Source organism: Megachile rotundata, chromosome 3, assembly GCF_050947335.1.
Source record: "Megachile rotundata isolate GNS110a chromosome 3, iyMegRotu1, whole genome shotgun sequence".
Classification (NCBI taxonomy): domain Eukaryota; kingdom Metazoa; phylum Arthropoda; class Insecta; order Hymenoptera; family Megachilidae; genus Megachile; species Megachile rotundata.
The window spans coordinates 12,930,565-12,949,761 of NC_134985.1; the positions used below are offsets into that span (position 1 = coordinate 12,930,565).

The 19,197-nt window shown below is 31.9% G+C and overlaps 1 protein-coding gene across 7 annotated transcripts in view; it reads left to right on the top strand.

The window, feature by feature from the left end:
* Nucleotides 1–19,197, top strand: part of unc-13-4A (BAI1 associated protein 3) — a 152,981-nt gene that overhangs the window by 122,724 nt on the left and 11,060 nt on the right. For 2 of the 7 annotated variants that reach the window (XM_076529352.1, XM_076529354.1), the window contains exons 8-19: nt 908–1,054; nt 1,196–1,240; nt 3,161–3,323; nt 5,145–5,348; nt 6,306–6,464; nt 7,274–7,443; nt 8,618–8,725; nt 8,802–8,951; nt 11,045–11,096; nt 12,362–12,403; nt 13,308–13,328; nt 18,164–18,309. In XM_076529352.1, the coding sequence (XP_076385467.1) occupies nt 908–1,054; nt 1,196–1,240; nt 3,161–3,323; nt 5,145–5,348; nt 6,306–6,464; nt 7,274–7,443; nt 8,618–8,725; nt 8,802–8,951; nt 11,045–11,096; nt 12,362–12,403; nt 13,308–13,328; nt 18,164–18,309 (1,407 nt within the window). The remainder of the gene's footprint in view (nt 1–907; nt 1,055–1,195; nt 1,241–3,160; nt 3,324–5,144; nt 5,349–6,305; nt 6,465–7,273; nt 7,444–8,617; nt 8,726–8,801; nt 8,952–11,044; nt 11,097–12,361; nt 12,404–13,307; nt 13,329–18,163; nt 18,310–19,197) is intronic. The other 5 variants (XM_076529356.1, XM_076529357.1, XM_076529353.1 and 2 more) reach the window with 4 other exon arrangements.

A 19,197-nucleotide genomic window follows, 5' to 3' on the forward strand; every position in this document is an offset into this window, starting at 1 on the left:
AAAACTGTTCCTGGTCATCAATTTTGTTTGTGACTCGCTATAATATAAAGCAACACACAAATATGTGGTCTGAAGTTATATCAATAACGATCGTAACACGATGTGTGATTGTAATAATTCTCTGTGTTCAACGGTTATTCCCTGAAAACATTGACGGCTCACCGTAACTGATCGCGCGCAGAGCTGACGCCGATCAGTTACGGCGACCTTCGACCCTCCATCCACGGAGCCCAATTATTACTGCTTTACCCTTGCCTTATGATTTATTTGTTAGATGTGTCAGTCAGAACTAACTAACCAAAGCTACAATATCAAAACAAACAAAGAAAGTTGCAATATTATGTTAGTTTTGCATTCGGCGAACCTTGACTATGCAAATTATAATTGGACTCGAATACCAAATTGAAGTGCATTAAAAACTTGAGTAATACATCACGTTTGAAGTGCGTCATATGTCAGACTCGTCAAAATATGACTAGAGGTTAATTACCACAAATTGTTGACTTATTACACACTACCTTACGCATTACACTTTCTTTTCTTTCATTCCATGCTCTCTTTAACACTAAACCTACCTATAGGTTACGCAAACCTACCTAAAACGTATACTTAATTTTCAAATTAAAAACTCAGCCCAAAAACTCGGAAATAAAGAAGCAAACGATAGAATTTGGTCTTGATAAAAATCAATATAAGTTTCGAGAAAACCTCAACAAACTTTATAAGTTAATCTATGAATCTTTCGGTCAATTTGACTTCGGTAGTTTTAACGTTAAACACTCATCTTAAACACACTATCAATCTCCGTGGACAAAGAGCTTTATAAACCACATACCATCAGAATAGCAACGAACCGCTCAGTAGTAGAAGCTTCCATCAGCTTGTTATCTTAATTGCTCAAAATCAGTTTCAGATTGTCGTTCAAGCGCAAAGAGCACACGAGCAGACGCGAGCACCGTGAATCCTTAAGCGGCGCGGTTCCGGCGAAGTTTATACGCGCGACCAGCGTGAAGCCGCACACTCTGAGCCCACGATGGAACGAGAAGTTTCGTTTGTAAGCAGCCACAAGTGTTCCGTGGAACTAGTTTCACATTCTAGTTGACACGCAATCGGAAACGCGTTAGGCGGAATTAAATCAAACCGACGCAACGCGACAGCACGCGGTTCATAACGTTTCTCTGTTTCTACATTGCAGCGACATCGACGACATCAACACGGACATTCTGCACCTGGACATATGGTGAGTGGTGTCGTTTGATATGTCTGTTATCTGTGCATCGGTTCTAATATACGGGCTGTTTCACGTGTTGCGATTTTTTATCGAATTCGGAACCGAGGGAACACACGAGCGTCAAAAATCGTTGGTTGAAATTTTTTTAGTGTAAGGTGAAGTGGGGTAAGTTCGTAAACGGGACAAGTGCATATACAGGCTATTTTTATTACAATATGAGCGAAATTTCTTCATTTAGTATGTTTGTTTCCTTGTTTTGTTTCACTATATCCCCTTTTATATTTCAGCTAAGAGTACTTGTTTGCTGTATAGAGTACTTGCATAATGCAGTAAAAAGCATTTTATAGCAGATTTCTTAATAATTCTGCTCTTGCCCCATTGCACATGAAATAAAGTTTCAAAGTATTTAACTTCAAGTTACGCTCTTAGCCCATTTTCGGGGAAAGTGCAGAGTAGTTGACATTTTAAACAATTTCCTATCAAAATCAAAATGTACAAGGAAAATTAAGGTCCTAGTTAATATTAATTAAATAGTAGTAATTGTGCAAAGCGTTCGATATCGACAGCGTTAAGTATTTACATAGCAGACTGAAAATACTTGCGTTTAAATACCAACTTTACAAAAACCAGTCTGCACTTACCCCACTTCACCTTGTATATGATTATACCTTTTTTATACTGATGATTTTATAGATTTTGGTCTGACATTTTCAACACTCGTGTGACAAACCTAAGTCCTTAGGGACTTTCATATTTTTAAAAATATAATCAGTGAGTAATTTGGGGAGATTGCATCAGTGAAACGGTCAGATGTAGGTAAATAATTAAATCAGTTTAAAGATTTATCGTGGAATTTGAGGATTAGAGAGCTTGAACGTTTGAAACATTATAAAAATGTAGAATATTTGAAAAATTTAGGAAGTCGAAAATTTGGAAAATTTAGGAAGTTGAAGATTTGGAAAAACTAGGAAGTTGAAGATTTGGAAAAATTAGAAAGTTGAAGATTTGGAAAAATTAGAAAGTTGAAAATTTGGAAAATTTAGGAAATTGAAGATTTGGAAAAATTAGGAAGTTGAAGATTTGGAAAAATTAGGAAGTTGAAGATTTGGAAAAATTAGGAAGTTGAAGATTTGGAAAAATTAAAAAGTTGAAAATTTGGAAAATTTAGGAAGTTGAATATTTGTAAAATTTAGGAAGTTGAAAATTTGTAAAATTTAGGAAGTTGAATATTTGTAAAATTTAGGAAATTGAAGATTTGGAAAAATTAGGAAGTTGAAAATTTGTAAAATTTAGGAAATTGAAGATTTATAAAATTTAGGAAATTGTAAATTTTTGAAACTTAGTTTTTGAAAAAATTAGGAAAGTCAGAATCAAAAAATTTGAAGATTCAGAAGACTAACATAAAATAAATAAAAGTAACGAAAAAGCTTATTGATAACAAAACATCTACCTTCCACTAAAAATGAAGTATAGCAAGAGTAAGTATAAACACTTTCCACATCTTTTCTTTTCCACAACTTTCAAATTTCAGACAAACCCTTCCTCAATATTTCCTCTGAAACATACTAAATTATTCACAGGGGTGTCTAAAAACAACACCCAACAACATCCTCGTTCACTTCCCTTCCTTCATTAATTACTCTGTGGATGTTTACGCATTCACCATATATCGAGATTTACAAAATGAACATAAATCATGTAACCTATTACCTTTCTATTCTGATAAAATCCATAAACAATCTATTAATTATTCATTGTAACGTTTCACTCTTTGTAACGTTTGAGATGTAGCTAACTGGACATCATTGTTAATATGTATTATCAAAATATGTGAATCATGTTCAGGTGTGGCTGTGGAACACTTTTTTTCTGCTTTCACATACGTGTATTTTCCACTCGGAAGTGTTTGCGTTGTCCTGACAGACATAGTTTCAGGGACCACGACGACGAGTCCTCGGTGTTTGACGCGGTTAGCAAGTTGAACGAAGTGCGTGGGGTCAAAGGACTCGGACGTTTCTTCAAGCAGATCGCTCAGAGTGCCAGATCTGGGGGTCAGGATGATTTTCTTGGCTGCGTGAATATTCCTCTTCAGGTACATCAAGAAAAATATTCATTGCCAAATATTTATTTTAATTTTATGACTTGTTAATTTATTTCAGATACTTTTTTTTCATTTATTTATATATAGTCGCTCATTTATTCAATCGTTCATTTATTTATATATAGTTATTTATATATAGTCAACATGGGTTATTAACGACTCAGAGTATGTTTACAGCTTGTTGTAGGAAGTTTGGAATTTGGGAATGTTGCAATTTGGGTATTTCGGAATTTGGGAATTTAGGTATTTATGGACGTAGGAATTTGAGAACTTTGAAATGTGAGGATCTAGGAATTTTGGGGTGTAGAAATTAAGATTTATTAATATTTGGGGACGTAGGAATTTGGAGATCCAAGGATTTTGGGACATAGGTATTTGGAAACCTTGGGATTTGGGGATTCAAGGATTTTGGGACATAGGTATTTGGAAAGCTTGGGATTTGGGGATTCAAGGATTTTGGGACATAGGTATTTGGAAAGCTTGGGATTTGGGGATTCAAGGACTTTGGGACATAGGTATTTGGAAAGCTTGGGATTTGGGGATTCAAGGATTTTGGGACATAGGTATTTGGAAAGCTTGGGATTTGGGGATTCAAGGATTTTGAGACATAGGTATTTGGGAAGCTTGGGATTTGGGGATTCAAGGATTTTGAGACATAGGTATTTGGGAAGCTTGGGATTTGGGGATCCAAGGATTTTGGGACATAGGTATTTGGAAAGCTTGGGATTTGGGGATCCAAGGACTTTGGGACATAGATATTTGGAAAGCTTGGGATTTAGGGATTCAAGGATTTTGGGACATAGGTATTTGGAAAGCTTGGGATTTGGGGATCCAAGGATTTTGAGACATAAGTATTTGGAAAGCTTGGGATTTGGGGATTCAAGGATTTTGGGACATAGGTATTTGGAAAGCTTGGGATTTGGGGATTCAAGGATTTTGAGACATAGGTATTTGGGAAGCTTGGGATTTGGGGATTCAAGGATTTTGAGACATAGGTATTTGGGAAGCTTGGGATTTGGGGATCCAAGGATTTTGGGACATAGGTATTTGGAAAGCTTGGGATTTGGGGATCCAAGGACTTTGGGACATAGATATTTGGAAAGCTTGGGATTTAGGGATTCAAGGATTTTGGGACATAGGTATTTGGAAAGCTTGGGATTTGGGGATCCAAGGATTTTGAGACATAGGTGTTTGGAAAGCTTGGGATTTGGGGATTCAAGGATTTTGGGACATAGGTATTTGGAAAGCTTAAGATTTGGGGATGTTGCAATTTGGGTATCTTGGGATTTGAGAATTTAAGTACTTATGGACATATAAATTTGAGGACATTGGAATGTAACGATCTATGAATTTAGGGTACTATAGCATATTTTAATTGATTTGTCCTTCAAGTTGTCCTTCAGAGATGGTTTCATATCGAATCGCAGTCTGTAGTGTATTTCTGCAGTGGCTAATGATGTGTTTAGATTAAAATTAATAATATAAGTAGACTCCGACTACACTACAATTTATAAATACAACTCGAATTTATAAATATTTATAAATATAACTAGATACATAAACATTACCCTTATAAGATTGACGTAGCAAAGTTAACACATTCGTTCCACTGTCAAAGGGATAATTACAGAATAAATGATCAGTTATTTTTAAAATAGCAACTAAGAATTTTTAGACTGTTATAATTATGTCGAATATTATAAATAATTAATAGGACAGTTATTTTAGTAGTGTTTTAGTTATGAGAAGTTTCTATAATATCTCGATAGATCTAGCAACGATAAAGCATGAAGAAACTATCTTTGTTTTCAGGATATTCCTAGCACCGGGCTCGATCGATGGTACAAACTAGAAGCCAGAACGCAACGAAGCACTATTCAAGGTAGAATTAGATTAAAGCTGCGGTTATCAACGAGAGAAGACAGGGGTACATCCGAAGAAGACAATTGGGGGGAACTGAGACAACAGAAAAGGCTGTACACGGTCTTTCTCAATCATGAAATGAACAAACAAGGGGTATGGGTTATTATCGTGGAAAGTGCTTTTAAAAATCGTGACTCGTTTAGAATTCCCTGATTTCAAAATATCAGAGTCACTTATTTCCATGGTATCGAAACATATTTAAATAATTTAGAATTTTGTAGAATTTGTCAAATTTTAATTTTACATCGTGTCAAATTCAGAAAAAACGACAATATGAAAATTTGGGAACAATATGATTTAAAAATGAAAAATATGAAATTTTTAAGTGTTTATTGTATACATAATTTTAAGTCTTACTGGAACTTAAAGTATTTTGTATTTAAATATTTTTTACCCTTAAAGTTTAAGTATTTAAATATTTATTACCCTTAAAGTTTAAGTGTTAAAATATTCTTTACCCTTAAAGTTCAAGTATTTAAATATTTTTTACCCTTAAAGTTTAAGTATTAAATATTTGTTACCCTTAAAGTTTAAGTATTTAAATATTTTTTACCCTTAAAGTTTAAGTACTTAAATATTTTTTACCCTTAAAGTATTTTGTATTTAAATATTTTTTACCCTTAAAGTTTAAGTATTTAAATATTTTTTACCCTTGAAGTTTAAGTATTTAAATATTTTTTACCCTTAAAGTTCAAGTATTAAAATATTCTTTACCCTTAAAGTTCAAGTATTAAAATATTTGTTACCCTTAAAGTTTAAGTATTTAAATATTTTTTATCCTCAAAGTTTAAGTATTTAAATATTTTTTACCCTTAAATTTTAAGTATTAAAATATTTAAATGTTTAAAGTTATGGTTTCGAAGCAGTTAGAGTAACTCTGTTTTTATTTGTATGTCTCCCAAATTTGTAGGTGTGCTAATTTCTTGTATATTCTAAATGCGAATTCACGAAATTTGTCATAGTCAGATTATAAATCACAGCGCCATAATGGAAGGAGTTGAAGTTCAGCTTGTTTTATTTGAATCGTAAATTTCGTTTTGCGTCGTTTAGGAAGACTTCACGGGAGAATTGCCACAAACGGCTCTAACAATTCTTCATCAACACGCCGTCCAAGGTGACGTCACAGAATTGCAACAGGCATTAGTTAAATGGGTAGCAACGTCACGTCAACCAACTTGTGATCCCAGGATTCTTCATCGCCTTCTTCAGGTTTCTTTCAATCCTTTTATTCTGCTACTGTACATTTATTACACTACTGTTAAATATTAGGTGCACACTTCTTTTTTGTCAGTTATCTTTATTTCGTATCAAATTATTTCTATACCAGATTAAACTGAACATGTGAAATTACTTTAGAAACATAAACATTCAATTTCTATTTTCTGTTTTTAAATTGAAAAATGACAATAATTACGCAATATGTTTATAGATACATTTATGTTATAATAATTGTGTAACACAAGATCGAGAAAGAAGTATTAAATATTTTTTAAATATCTATTTAGTAAATTTAAATAGATAGTTGTTAAATATAAAGGTGCTTAACTAACAGTGAGACAGAATTGCACTTTTTTGTATGTAAAAAAAATTTGTTTAATAATTAAGAAAGTGATTGTACAACACAATTAAACACATCCTAACTAAAATGCTGTCATGAACAAAATATTTAATACAATACTAAATACTAATTTTAAAAATGTACAATTACACTTTTTTGTACTTTACTAACTAAAAGATCATTTAATTAAAATATTTCAAAGATTGTATAAACGACAATCAAAAATTTTTCTTAATAAAGAAACATTTCTTTTTTTAGAAATAACCTTACAATAATTAATTATAACAAATAGTATTAATTATAACAAATAATAGAATACAAATAGAAGAAAAATTAATTTCCAGTTATTATTATAATTTTAACTACGAAATTGTCTGTTAGTTATTCTCAGAGATAACTCCGAGAATCCAAGATAATCCACGAATATTTTTAAAACACGATAAAATAATTTAATTTCTAGGAATTAAACAATCTATGGCACACAGACACTCTATCTAGAGACGAGGAACAGTGCCTTGCTGATTCCTTTAATGAATTTCTCGAAGTTACATTGAAGAAAGTCTGTCAGCATCGAGTACTCTTTCCGCCATTACATCGATCATCGATTTCCAAGCTGGATTATCTACTTAAGTGAGTACTTTTTCTAAGAATAAAGGGTTTGAAAATTAGATATTGGCGGAACAAAGTATTTTCATCTTCAATGATTTCTTTCTATAACACATTATTGTACACCTTTTAAGAAATTTTTATCGATTTGAGCTTATTTATTAATAATTATTATTGTTATTTAAAAAAGTAACTTGTTTTAGATTTTTTTTAATTGGATAATTGTAATAATTTTGTATGTTATATTACTCTGGTAATTTAAGAAGTTAATATTATTGTTGTTTGTTATTTATTGAGTAATTCGTTTGTTAGTGTTCATTTATTTAGTGATTGTTTATTATTGGTGATCTTAAAAATTAATATTAATGAATATCTTTTGTCTGTAAATAATAATGTTTATATGTGAAAACAAAACAATTAATACTAAAATTGAAGTCAAATAATTAAGATTAAAATTAGGATCAAATAATTAAGATTAAATTCCAAATCAAATATTTAGGATTAAAATTAAAGTCAAATAATTAAGATTAAAATTAGAATCAAATAATTAAGATTAAAACCCAAATCAAATAATTAAGATTAAAATCCAAATCAAATAATTAAGATTAAAATTCAAATCAAATAATTAAGATTAAATTCCAAATCAAATAATTAGGATTAAAATTAAAATCAAATAATTAAGATTAAAATTAAAGTCAAATAATTAAGATTAAAATCCAAATCAAATAATTAAGATTAAAATTCAAATCAAATAATTAAGATTAAATTCCAAATCAAATAATAAAGATTAAAATTCAAATCAAATAATTAAGATTAAAATCCAAATCAAATAACTAGGATTAAAATCCAAATCAAATAATTAAAATTAATATTAAAATCAGACATTTAAGATTAAAACCCAAATCCACTAATCAAGATTTAAATGCAATTCAAACAATTAAAAATAATGTCAAAATCAAATGTATAAACAAATTTTTACTTTGTAAAACTAGTATAATAATTTCTGTTCATATGTCGACATAACCTAATTTCAGCCCACATAAACAATATTCTAAAGATTTCAAATCAAGCAATAAAGTCATTTAAACAATTATAACTCTCCAAAATACCTTTCTAAAATAATCAAAACAATTTCGAATTAAAATTGAATCCCAATTAAATAACAAGTATAATTGAATTCTATGCTCAATTTTTATAGATGTTTAGGATTACTATCAAGCATGAAAGCTTTCCGGACCTGTTGTCCTTTCAACAAGGAAATCCGCGGAGAAATAATAACTGCCCTAAGAAAAGGAACCCTCGAGTGGTCAGTAATTTTCGTATTTTATCTTATATCGTCGAGCTCGATGAAACTTTTAACAGACAATATCTGTTTCCTTTAGGTACGAAGATACAAGGCAGCAGACAATGTGTTACGATAAAGAACCCGATCAGGATGCAGATAAAGTCTTGCAAGACTTTACGAACTTAGTAACTGCGTTACTTGTAGACCTGGAACAAGGACTCACTTACTATAACAGCCTTTTTGAGAGGTAAGTATTTTACGGTTCTTACGATAAAGTACAAGACATTGACAAATTTTTTGTCAACTGTAATAGAGGATACTTTGAAATAGAGTGTACGTAAAATACATGTATCATTAATATTTAATTTAATTTTTCTAAAAATATCTCTTTATATGTCTGATGGTTTTTCAGAGATAAATAGTGGAATATTTTTTATTAATTTAAAAAAACCATACGTGTAATTTTTATATTTAATTTTATTGTTATTAGATCTTTTTATTTGTCTCACGACTTTTCAGAGAAAATATTGGAATATTATTTCTTAATTTAAATAAAAGATACTTTGAAATAGAGTACACGTGAAATAAATGTATCTTCGATATTTAAACTGATTTTTATTAAAAGATCTTTTTATTTATCTCATGATGTTTCAGAGAAAATATTGGAATATTTTTTCTTAATTTAAATAAAAGAAACTTTGAAATAGCGTGTAAATAAAATATAACTATTTTCAATATTTAAATTGATTTTAATAGAGCCTCCATCCTTAATAAAATTAAATAAAAATTTGTACACTACTGTAGACATTGAATTATCTAATAATATTATTAGTACATTAGTAACAAATTAAAATATTATAGAGAAACAGAAGAAAAGCTCGGTATAATATTAAATACGATACAAGTAACATAAGAAGGTAGAATATGTATTAAAAGGGGGTGTCGACCGATTGGACGCGTCCCGATTCGACGCGTTCCAATTCGAAGCGTTCTAACTGGAAGCTCTACCGATTGGATACGTTCCAATTCGAAGCTGTTAGATTAGATTAGGTTAGGGTAGGTTAGGTCCATTCGGCACTGCTTCGAAGCGGAACGCGTCCAATCGGTAGAGCTTCGATTTGGAACGCGTCGAATCGGTACCGCTTCGAATAGGAACGCGTGGAATCGGTACCGCTTCGAATTGGAACGCGTGGAATCGGTACCGCTTCGAGTTGGAACGCGTCGAATCGGTACCGCTTCGAATTGGAACGCGTCGAATCGGTACCGCTTCGAATAGGAACGCGTGGAATCGGTACCGCTTCGAATTGGAACGCGTCGAATTGGATCGCGTGGAATCGGTACCGCTTCGAATTGGAACGCGTCGAATTGGATCGCGTGGAATCGGTACCGCTTCGAATTGGAACGCGTGGAATCGGTACCGCTTCGAATAGGAACGCGTGGAATCGGTACCGCTTCGAATTGGAACGCGTCGAATCGGTACCGCTTCGAATTGGATCGCGTGGAATCGGTACCGTTTGGAATTGGAACGCGTCGAATTGGAACGCGTGGAATCGGTACCGCTTCGAATTGGAACGCGTCGAATTGGAACGCGTGGAATCGGTACCGCTTCGAATTGGAACGCGTCGAATTGGAACGCGTGGAATCGGTACCGCTTCGAATTGGAACGCGTCGAATCGGTACCGCTTCGAATTGGAACGCGTCGAATTGGATCGCGTGGAATCGGTACCGCTTCGAATTGGAACGCGTCGAATTGGATCGCGTGGAATCGGTACCGCTTCGAATTGGAACGCGTCGAATTGGATCGCGTGGAATCGGTACCGCTTCGAATTGGAACGCGTCGAATTGGATCGCGTGGAATCGGTACCGCTTCGAATTGGAACGCGTGGAATCGGTACCGCTTTGAATTGGAACGCGTGGAATCGGTACCGCTTCGAATTGGAACGCGTCGAATTAGAACGCGTGGAATCGGTACCGCTTCGAATTGGAACGCGTGGAATCGGTACCGCTTCGAATTGGAACGCGTGGAATCGGTACCGCTTCGAGTTGGAACGCGTGGAATCGGTACCGCTTCGAGTTGGAACGCGTGGAATCGGTACCGCGTCGAATTGGAACGCGTCGAATCGGGGCCGTCCAATCGGGATGCGTCCAATCGGTACTGCTTCGAATTGGAACGCGTCGAATCGGGATGCGTCCAATCAGTCAACGTCCAAGTGAACAACACTCGTATTAAAATATTCTACAAAGAAAAAGAAAAAAGCTTATGCATCACAAATACGAAATAAAATCAAAATAAAAAGTTTCACATTCGTTAGCAGACAATACTTAATAATTTTGTTACAGTACGAACGGGGTACCATATTTCTCAGCGGTGTACAAACAATTGGACAAATTGGTAAGCAAACAACGTGTAAAACGAACCGTCCTAACAATGGAAATATCGGGAGATAAAAATATTCACTGATAAACCGCGATGATGCAAAATCAAAGCACACAATCATACGACACATGACTATATTTTATTCACTGTTTCGCGAAGCTGGATGTGCTATGTTTGGCTTTATGCTTTATTGAAGACGTCGATCGTGTTTTTTATCCACTCAATATAAATAAAAGAGAAAACGCTGCGGATTCATTGGACAGTTTCTCTTCAATGTTTAAATACGTTTAACATTGCACGGTTATTATACAAATTACGTAAATATACAAGATTTGGACAATTTTTATAATTGTTAATAATCGTTTAGTCATCTTCGTTATCAGTTTCGTTCGTCGTCTGCGAATTCGGTCGACGTCCTTGCATCGAAATAACTGCAAAACATATTACTCTTTATGTATAGGGTGTTCCAATTAAAACTTCATTAAATTTGTACCATCAAGCTTATATTTCTTAATATGTTTACTGATATTATTATTGGAGATATTTTACACATTTCAATATTCATAATTTGTGGATCAACAACTTTTCATACTGAGATTTGTTGAGAATCATTAAAGTTTTTAAAATGAAAAGGAAAGCTAAAAATTGAAGAACTTGCGTATTAAAGAATTTTGAAATTTCGAAATTTTATTGAATTAAATTCTCAGTTTCAAACATTTTAATATAAAAAAAATTCAAATCTGCTTGTACCATCTTTGTTATACCATCAAGCTTATATTACTTAATACGTTCACTGATATTATTATTGAAGATATTTTACGCATTTCAATATTTATAATTTATAGATTACCAACTTTTCATACTGAAATTTGTTAAGAATTGTTAAAGTTCTTAAAATGAAAAGGAAAGCTAAAAATTAAAGAGCTTGCATAATAAAGAATTTAGAAATTTAATTTAAAAATCCTCAGTTTCAAACATCCCAGTATAAAAAAAATGTGAAATCCAGTTTATTAAAAATTTCAATTCCAGTGAAATTATAAATTCACATAAGCACTTCCAACACCGTATTAAAAATGAAAATATTTGCTTAGTATTTATTAATGTACTAAACATTTTATTTGACGCTAAAATCGAGGTTGATAAGAAGGGACACCCTATAGATAAGCAAATCGCAGTGACCTGAAGGCAAGGTTGAACGAAGATCGGAGGATGTTGAAGGCGAGTTTAAAATGTGCGTCAGGTCATCGCGATCTTACTGTACACGAGATGTTTGTCCATAGCTGGCGGAACACGTGGCGAAACACATGGAGAACACATCCGAGGTACTTTTTCATCGCCACCACGAAATATTAAACCCTCTTTATTTTCTCTATCTTTCTTCTTCGATCTTCTTGTCTATGTGAAACTGAATTGTCGTATCGAGACGTCCCGCTTTCATTTACGTCAATTTTTCCGGAGACCAGCGAACGAAATTTTTTACGCCAACGAACGAAATATAGAAAACGATATTTTTGTTAAAATGAAGATTTTTGAAAGGAAATGTTTGATTTTTTTAAGAAGTTTGTTAACGTAAATGAAACGAGGGACGGTCGATTAGTTGGTAGTTTCTTGAAATTCCACACTAACGATTACTTGTAAATACTGGTTATTTGGTTTCTGGAATTAGAGAAATTTAGAACTTCCTGAAATCGTAGGAGATATTTTAAACCCGATGGAAACGTACGAAATTTTATCTCGACAGCACACGATTGCTTAGAGTACATTTAGCGTATGTATGTAGCATAGTTACCGCTTGAACGTTGAAAGTAGGACTATAGCGATTGAATGAAAATTATGTGATCTACTTAGTGATGTGAATGAACATTCTTAATTTTATTGTTTATGAAGATTAACCCTCTGCGCTCGAGAGGTGACTCAGTCACCATTTTATTTAATGCAATAATTTGAAACAAGCATTTTTTAACTGATTCTATAATATGACACGTGTGATGTATAAACATAGTGAAACAAACAATAGTGGAAATTATTAGTAGAGAAATAACTTCAAGAGAATTCATTTAACTTTTTAATTAAGTTTTAATATTGCTGTTTGCAAACAGTCAAATTATCTTCAAGTGCAAAGGGTTAAGTGCTAGAAAACGAGTGAAATACTTTTTGAACTGAACATTTTCTTCAATTTAAACAGCTTAACAAAATAATTATCTACAGATTGTTAATTTAATACAGTTCGCAATGTGTACGACTATTGTGAGTTCAATTCTTCGCTCAAGTGTTTGAATGTATCTAAATGTAGTTTCTTTTGACAAACAGCGATGGAAGATGGACTTTTCAACATGATTGTATTAGGTTTCGTTTTGTTTTAAGTCAGTTAATATATGTAGACTGTCGTGAAGTGTAAAATTAGATCATTTAAAAATTTATATTTCTTTTATATCTATGATTATGATTTTTTTCAGTTCGTCTTTTTTTCTTTGCAGTTGTAAACGGTATGATACAATTTTTATTAATTTCAAATTCCTTGATTTTTCAACTGTCTTCTTTCGAAATTCACAAATTCATAAATTTCCAATTTTCAATTCGCAATTTTAATGTCCAGTTACAATTCTTAACCTTGAATTTCCAATTCTCAATTCTCAATCGTCAATTTTCAGTTTCAATTCTCAATACTCCATTCACAATTTTCAATTTTCAATATTCAATTCTCAATTTTCAATTTTCAGTTCTCAGCTTTCCATTCTCAATTGTCAATTTTCAATTATTAATTTTCAATTCTTTACCTTCAATTCTCAATTTTCAATTCTCCACTTTCAATTCTTAATTTTCAATTTTCAATTCTCAGCTTTCAATTCTCAATTATTAATTTTCAATTCCCATTTTCAATTCTCAAGTTTCAATTCTCAATGTTCAATTCTCAGTATTCAATTCTCAATATTCAATTATTAATTTTCAATTATCAATTTTCAATTCTCGACTTTCAGTTCTCAATTTTCAATTTTCAATTCTCAGCTTTCGACTCTCAATTATTAATTTTCAATTCTCATTTTCAATTCTCAACTTTCAATTCTCAATATTCAATTCTTAATTTTCAATTTTCAATTTTCAATTCTCAGTTTCAATTCTCAATTTCAATTTTCAACTTTCAATTCTCAATGATCACTTTTTAATTTTTAATTTCAAAATTTCAATTACCAATTTCATTTCTCACCTGTCAATCCTCAAATTTCCAATTCCTTAGATTAAAAAATTTCCAACACTATTAAATTCCCAAATCACTAAGTTCACAAAATTTCCTCCACAAAACAATGAAAATAAAATTATTTTATAATATTTAAATAAGAATATTTCACTTCCATCGTTGTAATTCGTTGTAAAACGTGCAATGTTCCTCCGAATGCTGCAAACTCAAACGGCTAAAGTACTTTGTTGCTTCCACACAGTTGGCAGCTCTTTATTTCCAGCTGATGCACGCCTTTCGTAGAACTTTCATTTTAACACATCACACGATTTGCATGTATTTTCTACGTGATTTGTTAAACTCTGCACCCGGAAAGATACATTATAACCCATTGCATGTACATACACTCGGGTACAATGTAGGCTTTACTTAAATAACAGTGAGTACAGGGACAGTACTCTTTTCACCACTTGCCTTCGATTTTGGGCCATTTTATTTGTACTGTTAATCATTTTTTAGACTTGCTAACTTTTAAGTTCTCAAGCTTTCAATTTTCAAATTTTTTAATTTTCAATTTTTAAGTTTTCAAGTTTCTAATTTTCAAATTTTTATGTTTTCAAGTTCTTAGTTTTCAAATTTTTCTGTTTTCAAGTTCTCAATTTTCAATTTTTAAGTTTTCAAGGTGTTGTGTTTTGAAATTTCTTATTTTTCACATTTTCTAATTTTCCAATTTATAAACCCTTAAATTCCTAATTTCCCCAAATTCTCAAATTTCGAATTCCCCAGCTTTCAAATTCCTGAATGATCTGAACTTTCAAATTTTCTAAATAGTCAAATTACTGAAATTCCTAATTTTCCAAATTTTAAAAGTTCCAAAATCTTCTAAATATCCCAATTTTTCAAATTCGCAAATGCACAAATTTTCCAAAATTCCCAAATCCCTAAATTTCGAGAAAAAACCCAAATCATATATCCCAAAATTCGCAAATAAAGCATCCTTCGTTTGAAATGCGGAAGTCCCTAAATTAGAAAAGTGAGCAAGTGACAAAACGTGATGTCCCTACATCGTAATTTTCCCTAGAAAAGCCTGCGGTACTCGCCGGTGTACGCTAGTTGTTGCTGCTGCATTAGCTAAAGTAAAACGTAGGTTGGATCAAGAGTTCCTAAAAAGCAACTGCTCGTTACGTTTGATATCCTGTGCCCTAGCAATTTTTACGGATTAACTTTAACGAAGACTTATCCGCACGAATTTAGAGATAAAACTCCAAGCCGAGGTTGGAGTCTCACTGTCGGAGCAGCGATAAAGAATCAAACGAATTATGTTGCTTGATAAAAAAAACTCTTCCCTGTAAATGGAAGGCCTTATTATTGAATCGTCGCTAATAGTATTTATATTTTATTGAATGTTTCATGTAACTTCGTAACCACAGTAAAGATGCCTTTTATACTTTTAATGTAATATCTTTCAAGTGCCGCCTCTTTTGAAATAAATTCTCCTTCATGTCTGTATCTTGTTCACTGAGTAATTATGTCAGAAAATGTTTTATAACGTCGTTGAAATTTAAATGCATTATGTGTTTGAATAATTCAAAGAGAGAGAATTAAATGAAACGTTTCGTAGGAAATATGTGTTTAAATTGTGCTAGGTGATAAGTATAAAATTCAACTCGTTTATTATCATTTCAAATAGAAATCTTAGAGTGTGCATTATTAAAATTATGTAGAAGTTCATATGTTTGACGCATTCGATGCTTTAAATTTTATGTATTATAATATAGAATGATTAATAAAGTATAAAAAAGAAAATTTTATATACTGACGTGTTGTATTGATAATGTGAGATGCTAATCTACAAATGAATGATACATTTAATAATAAATTGAGAATCTAATGTTTCACTACGTACAAAAATATTCACTAAATTTTCAATTTCATGTTGATTTCTGCCGTGACAGTAAAATATGTGGCGGTCAAGTATCTGGCGGTCAAGTATTTGGCGGTCAAGTATCTGGCGGTCAAGTATATGGCGGTCAAATATGTGGCGGTCAAGTATCTGGCGGTCAAATCTGTAGTAGTCAATTACATAGCGGTCAACGCATTCACTTAAAAATAACAACAAACACTTTTTGAACATATAATTATTTAAAGACACACACATTGGAGAATATAGAGACTTTCTAAAACATTCTAATTGGGAAATATAGCAGTTTGAAACACAGCCCTCTCAAAATAGAAATTTGAAAACAAATTGCAGAGTAAAACATTGGAAGTGCAAAAATTTAAGAATATAAGCATTAAAAAATACAAAAATTGACCAACATATTAATTCGAAATACTTGAATGCAAAAATATAAAAGTGTAACAAAATAAAAATTTTCCTTTTATCCTAATAGAAACAATAAAATTGACATAGGACTTTAAGAAAATACCTTAAAAAAATTGCTCAAGCCTCCACTCAACAATGATTATGTTACTTTATCATGCAGCGAGGCGTGTCACATGCGTAACAAACGTTTCGAATGGAAAAACTTAAGCGAAACATTCTTTGGACGATTTAAAAACAGATACGAACACCTTGCACAAAAGCGGACGGTTTCATTTAATCCCCCTTTTCATCTTTCGTATCGAACAAAACGATAGAAACCTCAGAGGTTTAGGTAGCATCTATTCAAAGGCACCCTTGCTGATTTTCCAATAAAATTCGGGGCCGAGCAAAAAGGGACAAGCTCGATTTACTTCCAGCTCAATATGTCGCTCAGGGACGTCACAGGATATCAAGCTAGATCGACTTTTTTTTTCTTCTCTAGCAATGTGCTTTTCGCACACCGCCAATTTAAACGTCCCTACCCAATTAATCTTTCTTTCTGTAGGGAGTCCACCACTTTTACGCAAGTTTTCGTCCCCCGCTAACAGATTTACGATGTTCGATACGCGTCGAAGGGAGCTCTTTTAATCCCATTTGCTTGTTGCGTTTAATTCGCTCTTTCGTTGTATTCGAATTCGATGGATTAAAATATGCAGAATGTTTTGTAGAGTTTCGCGGTCGGTTTAATTAATTACTGGGCCGACGCACCGTAGAAATCATTTGCATAATAAATTATTTATTAACGGAGTTGGACACTTTTTTAATAATCTGCAAATTTAGATTTTTAATGAAAGGATATGCGAGAAGAAATTATTCATTTTTAGACGAGCAGCAATTTGATTTTCAAATTAAAGTGAAGAGTGAAAATGATGTTAAGAAATGAAAATGTATTAAGGAAAATATAATAAAGTACAGTTAGAAGACACGATAAAAATTGTACAAAAAATAAATAATGAGGCAATACAAATAAATAATGAAATTATTATAAAATAGTTCTAATAGTGAATAACATTTAATTTTGTTAGTCAAATAAAAAAATTATTCAGAATTCAAAATTGGTGACTTGTTTGAAATAATTTATTCAAAATGTTCGAACATAGTTTCATCAAAAGAAAAATTGTTTGTCATTCCACAATATTTTCGTTTTATTTTAAATCTACATCTGAAGATTACTCAAATAACAATCAGCTATGATAATTGAAATCATACAAATTTCAAAAGCCATTGAATAACATTAAAACAATTAATTACGATTGATTTTTTCAACTCCACGTATGTATTAATATGTAAATTGATGAAATTGAAATAAAAATAAATTGGTATGTTATTTTAGAACTCATCATAATATGATTTATGTTCTTTACAAATAAATGCAAAGATTACAAATATTGCAAAGTCAGCGTCTATCATGTAACGTTAATAAAATAGAAAGCTTCTGACAATGCGAAACTCCTCGAAAACTGGAAAAGTGGTGGAAATAGAAAACTTGTAAAGGAGTAGTATGTTGGATCAATATCTGATCTGAAGAAATCCGTTCCATAGATGCAAAACGAGCTCGGAGCAAGGGTCACAACGGCCTGTCTTCAACTTCATGGCCAAAATGGAGACGACGAGTACGTGTTACCACCAGGGGCGGAAATAGGAACACCCATGTTTGAATTGTATCTGGCTTTGCAAGATTTCGTCACGTAAGTATTATTCGAATTTTCGTAAAAGAACTTTTTCATATTTTATCATTTATACAAATTTCTCTATTTTGTAATTTTTAATGAGGAAGTCTTGTCTTTCTTAAAATTTCTGATTTTACAGATAGAAAATTTATAGTAACTGTGAATTTTGTCTCTTTTAGTAACAATTTTTAATTCTGTACGATAATGTTTGTAGCACTTATTACAGTCTCTACATTTCGACATTTTGTTTTAGGTTTAGTACCATATTACAAATACTTGTGAGATATATTTTGTGTAAAATGATTATTGTAAAATTGCAAGCTTTTGGGAATAAATGTAGAGTAGATCATTTTTGAAGGTATAGAACAAAAATTTTAAAAATTCATGCAATTTATTATACAACATGCATCTAATTATTATGAAAAAAAGACAGCATCCTAAAGGAAAATTTAAAAACATTACAAAATAGAAGTTCTAGTAGTTCTCTCTTTCAAAATAATTATTCTACAAGCGATTAATTATTTAAAATTAAAAATCTTGCTATAATTCAGTTATATGTATATTTAAGTAGTTTAGAATACGCATGCACATTATTTTCATAAAATCTTGTTTCGAATGATGTCAGCTACCCCCAATTTCAGGGACCTACACTATTTGAAAGACACACTGTATATACAATTTTCTTACTCATTTATGTATATACAATATTTTTAAAAGAGTGTAACATTTATTCTTCTAACATTTACTAAGCGATTAATAATTCTTTTTAGTACATTAAAAACATCATTGCAAAGAATAACGTATTTGAAGTTCGTTGAATTGAATAAAGAAACGAGCAGAAACCTAGCATTACCAAAGTTCGGCAATAAAGCAATCATAACTGAGGAACGGACGCAATATTTTTTA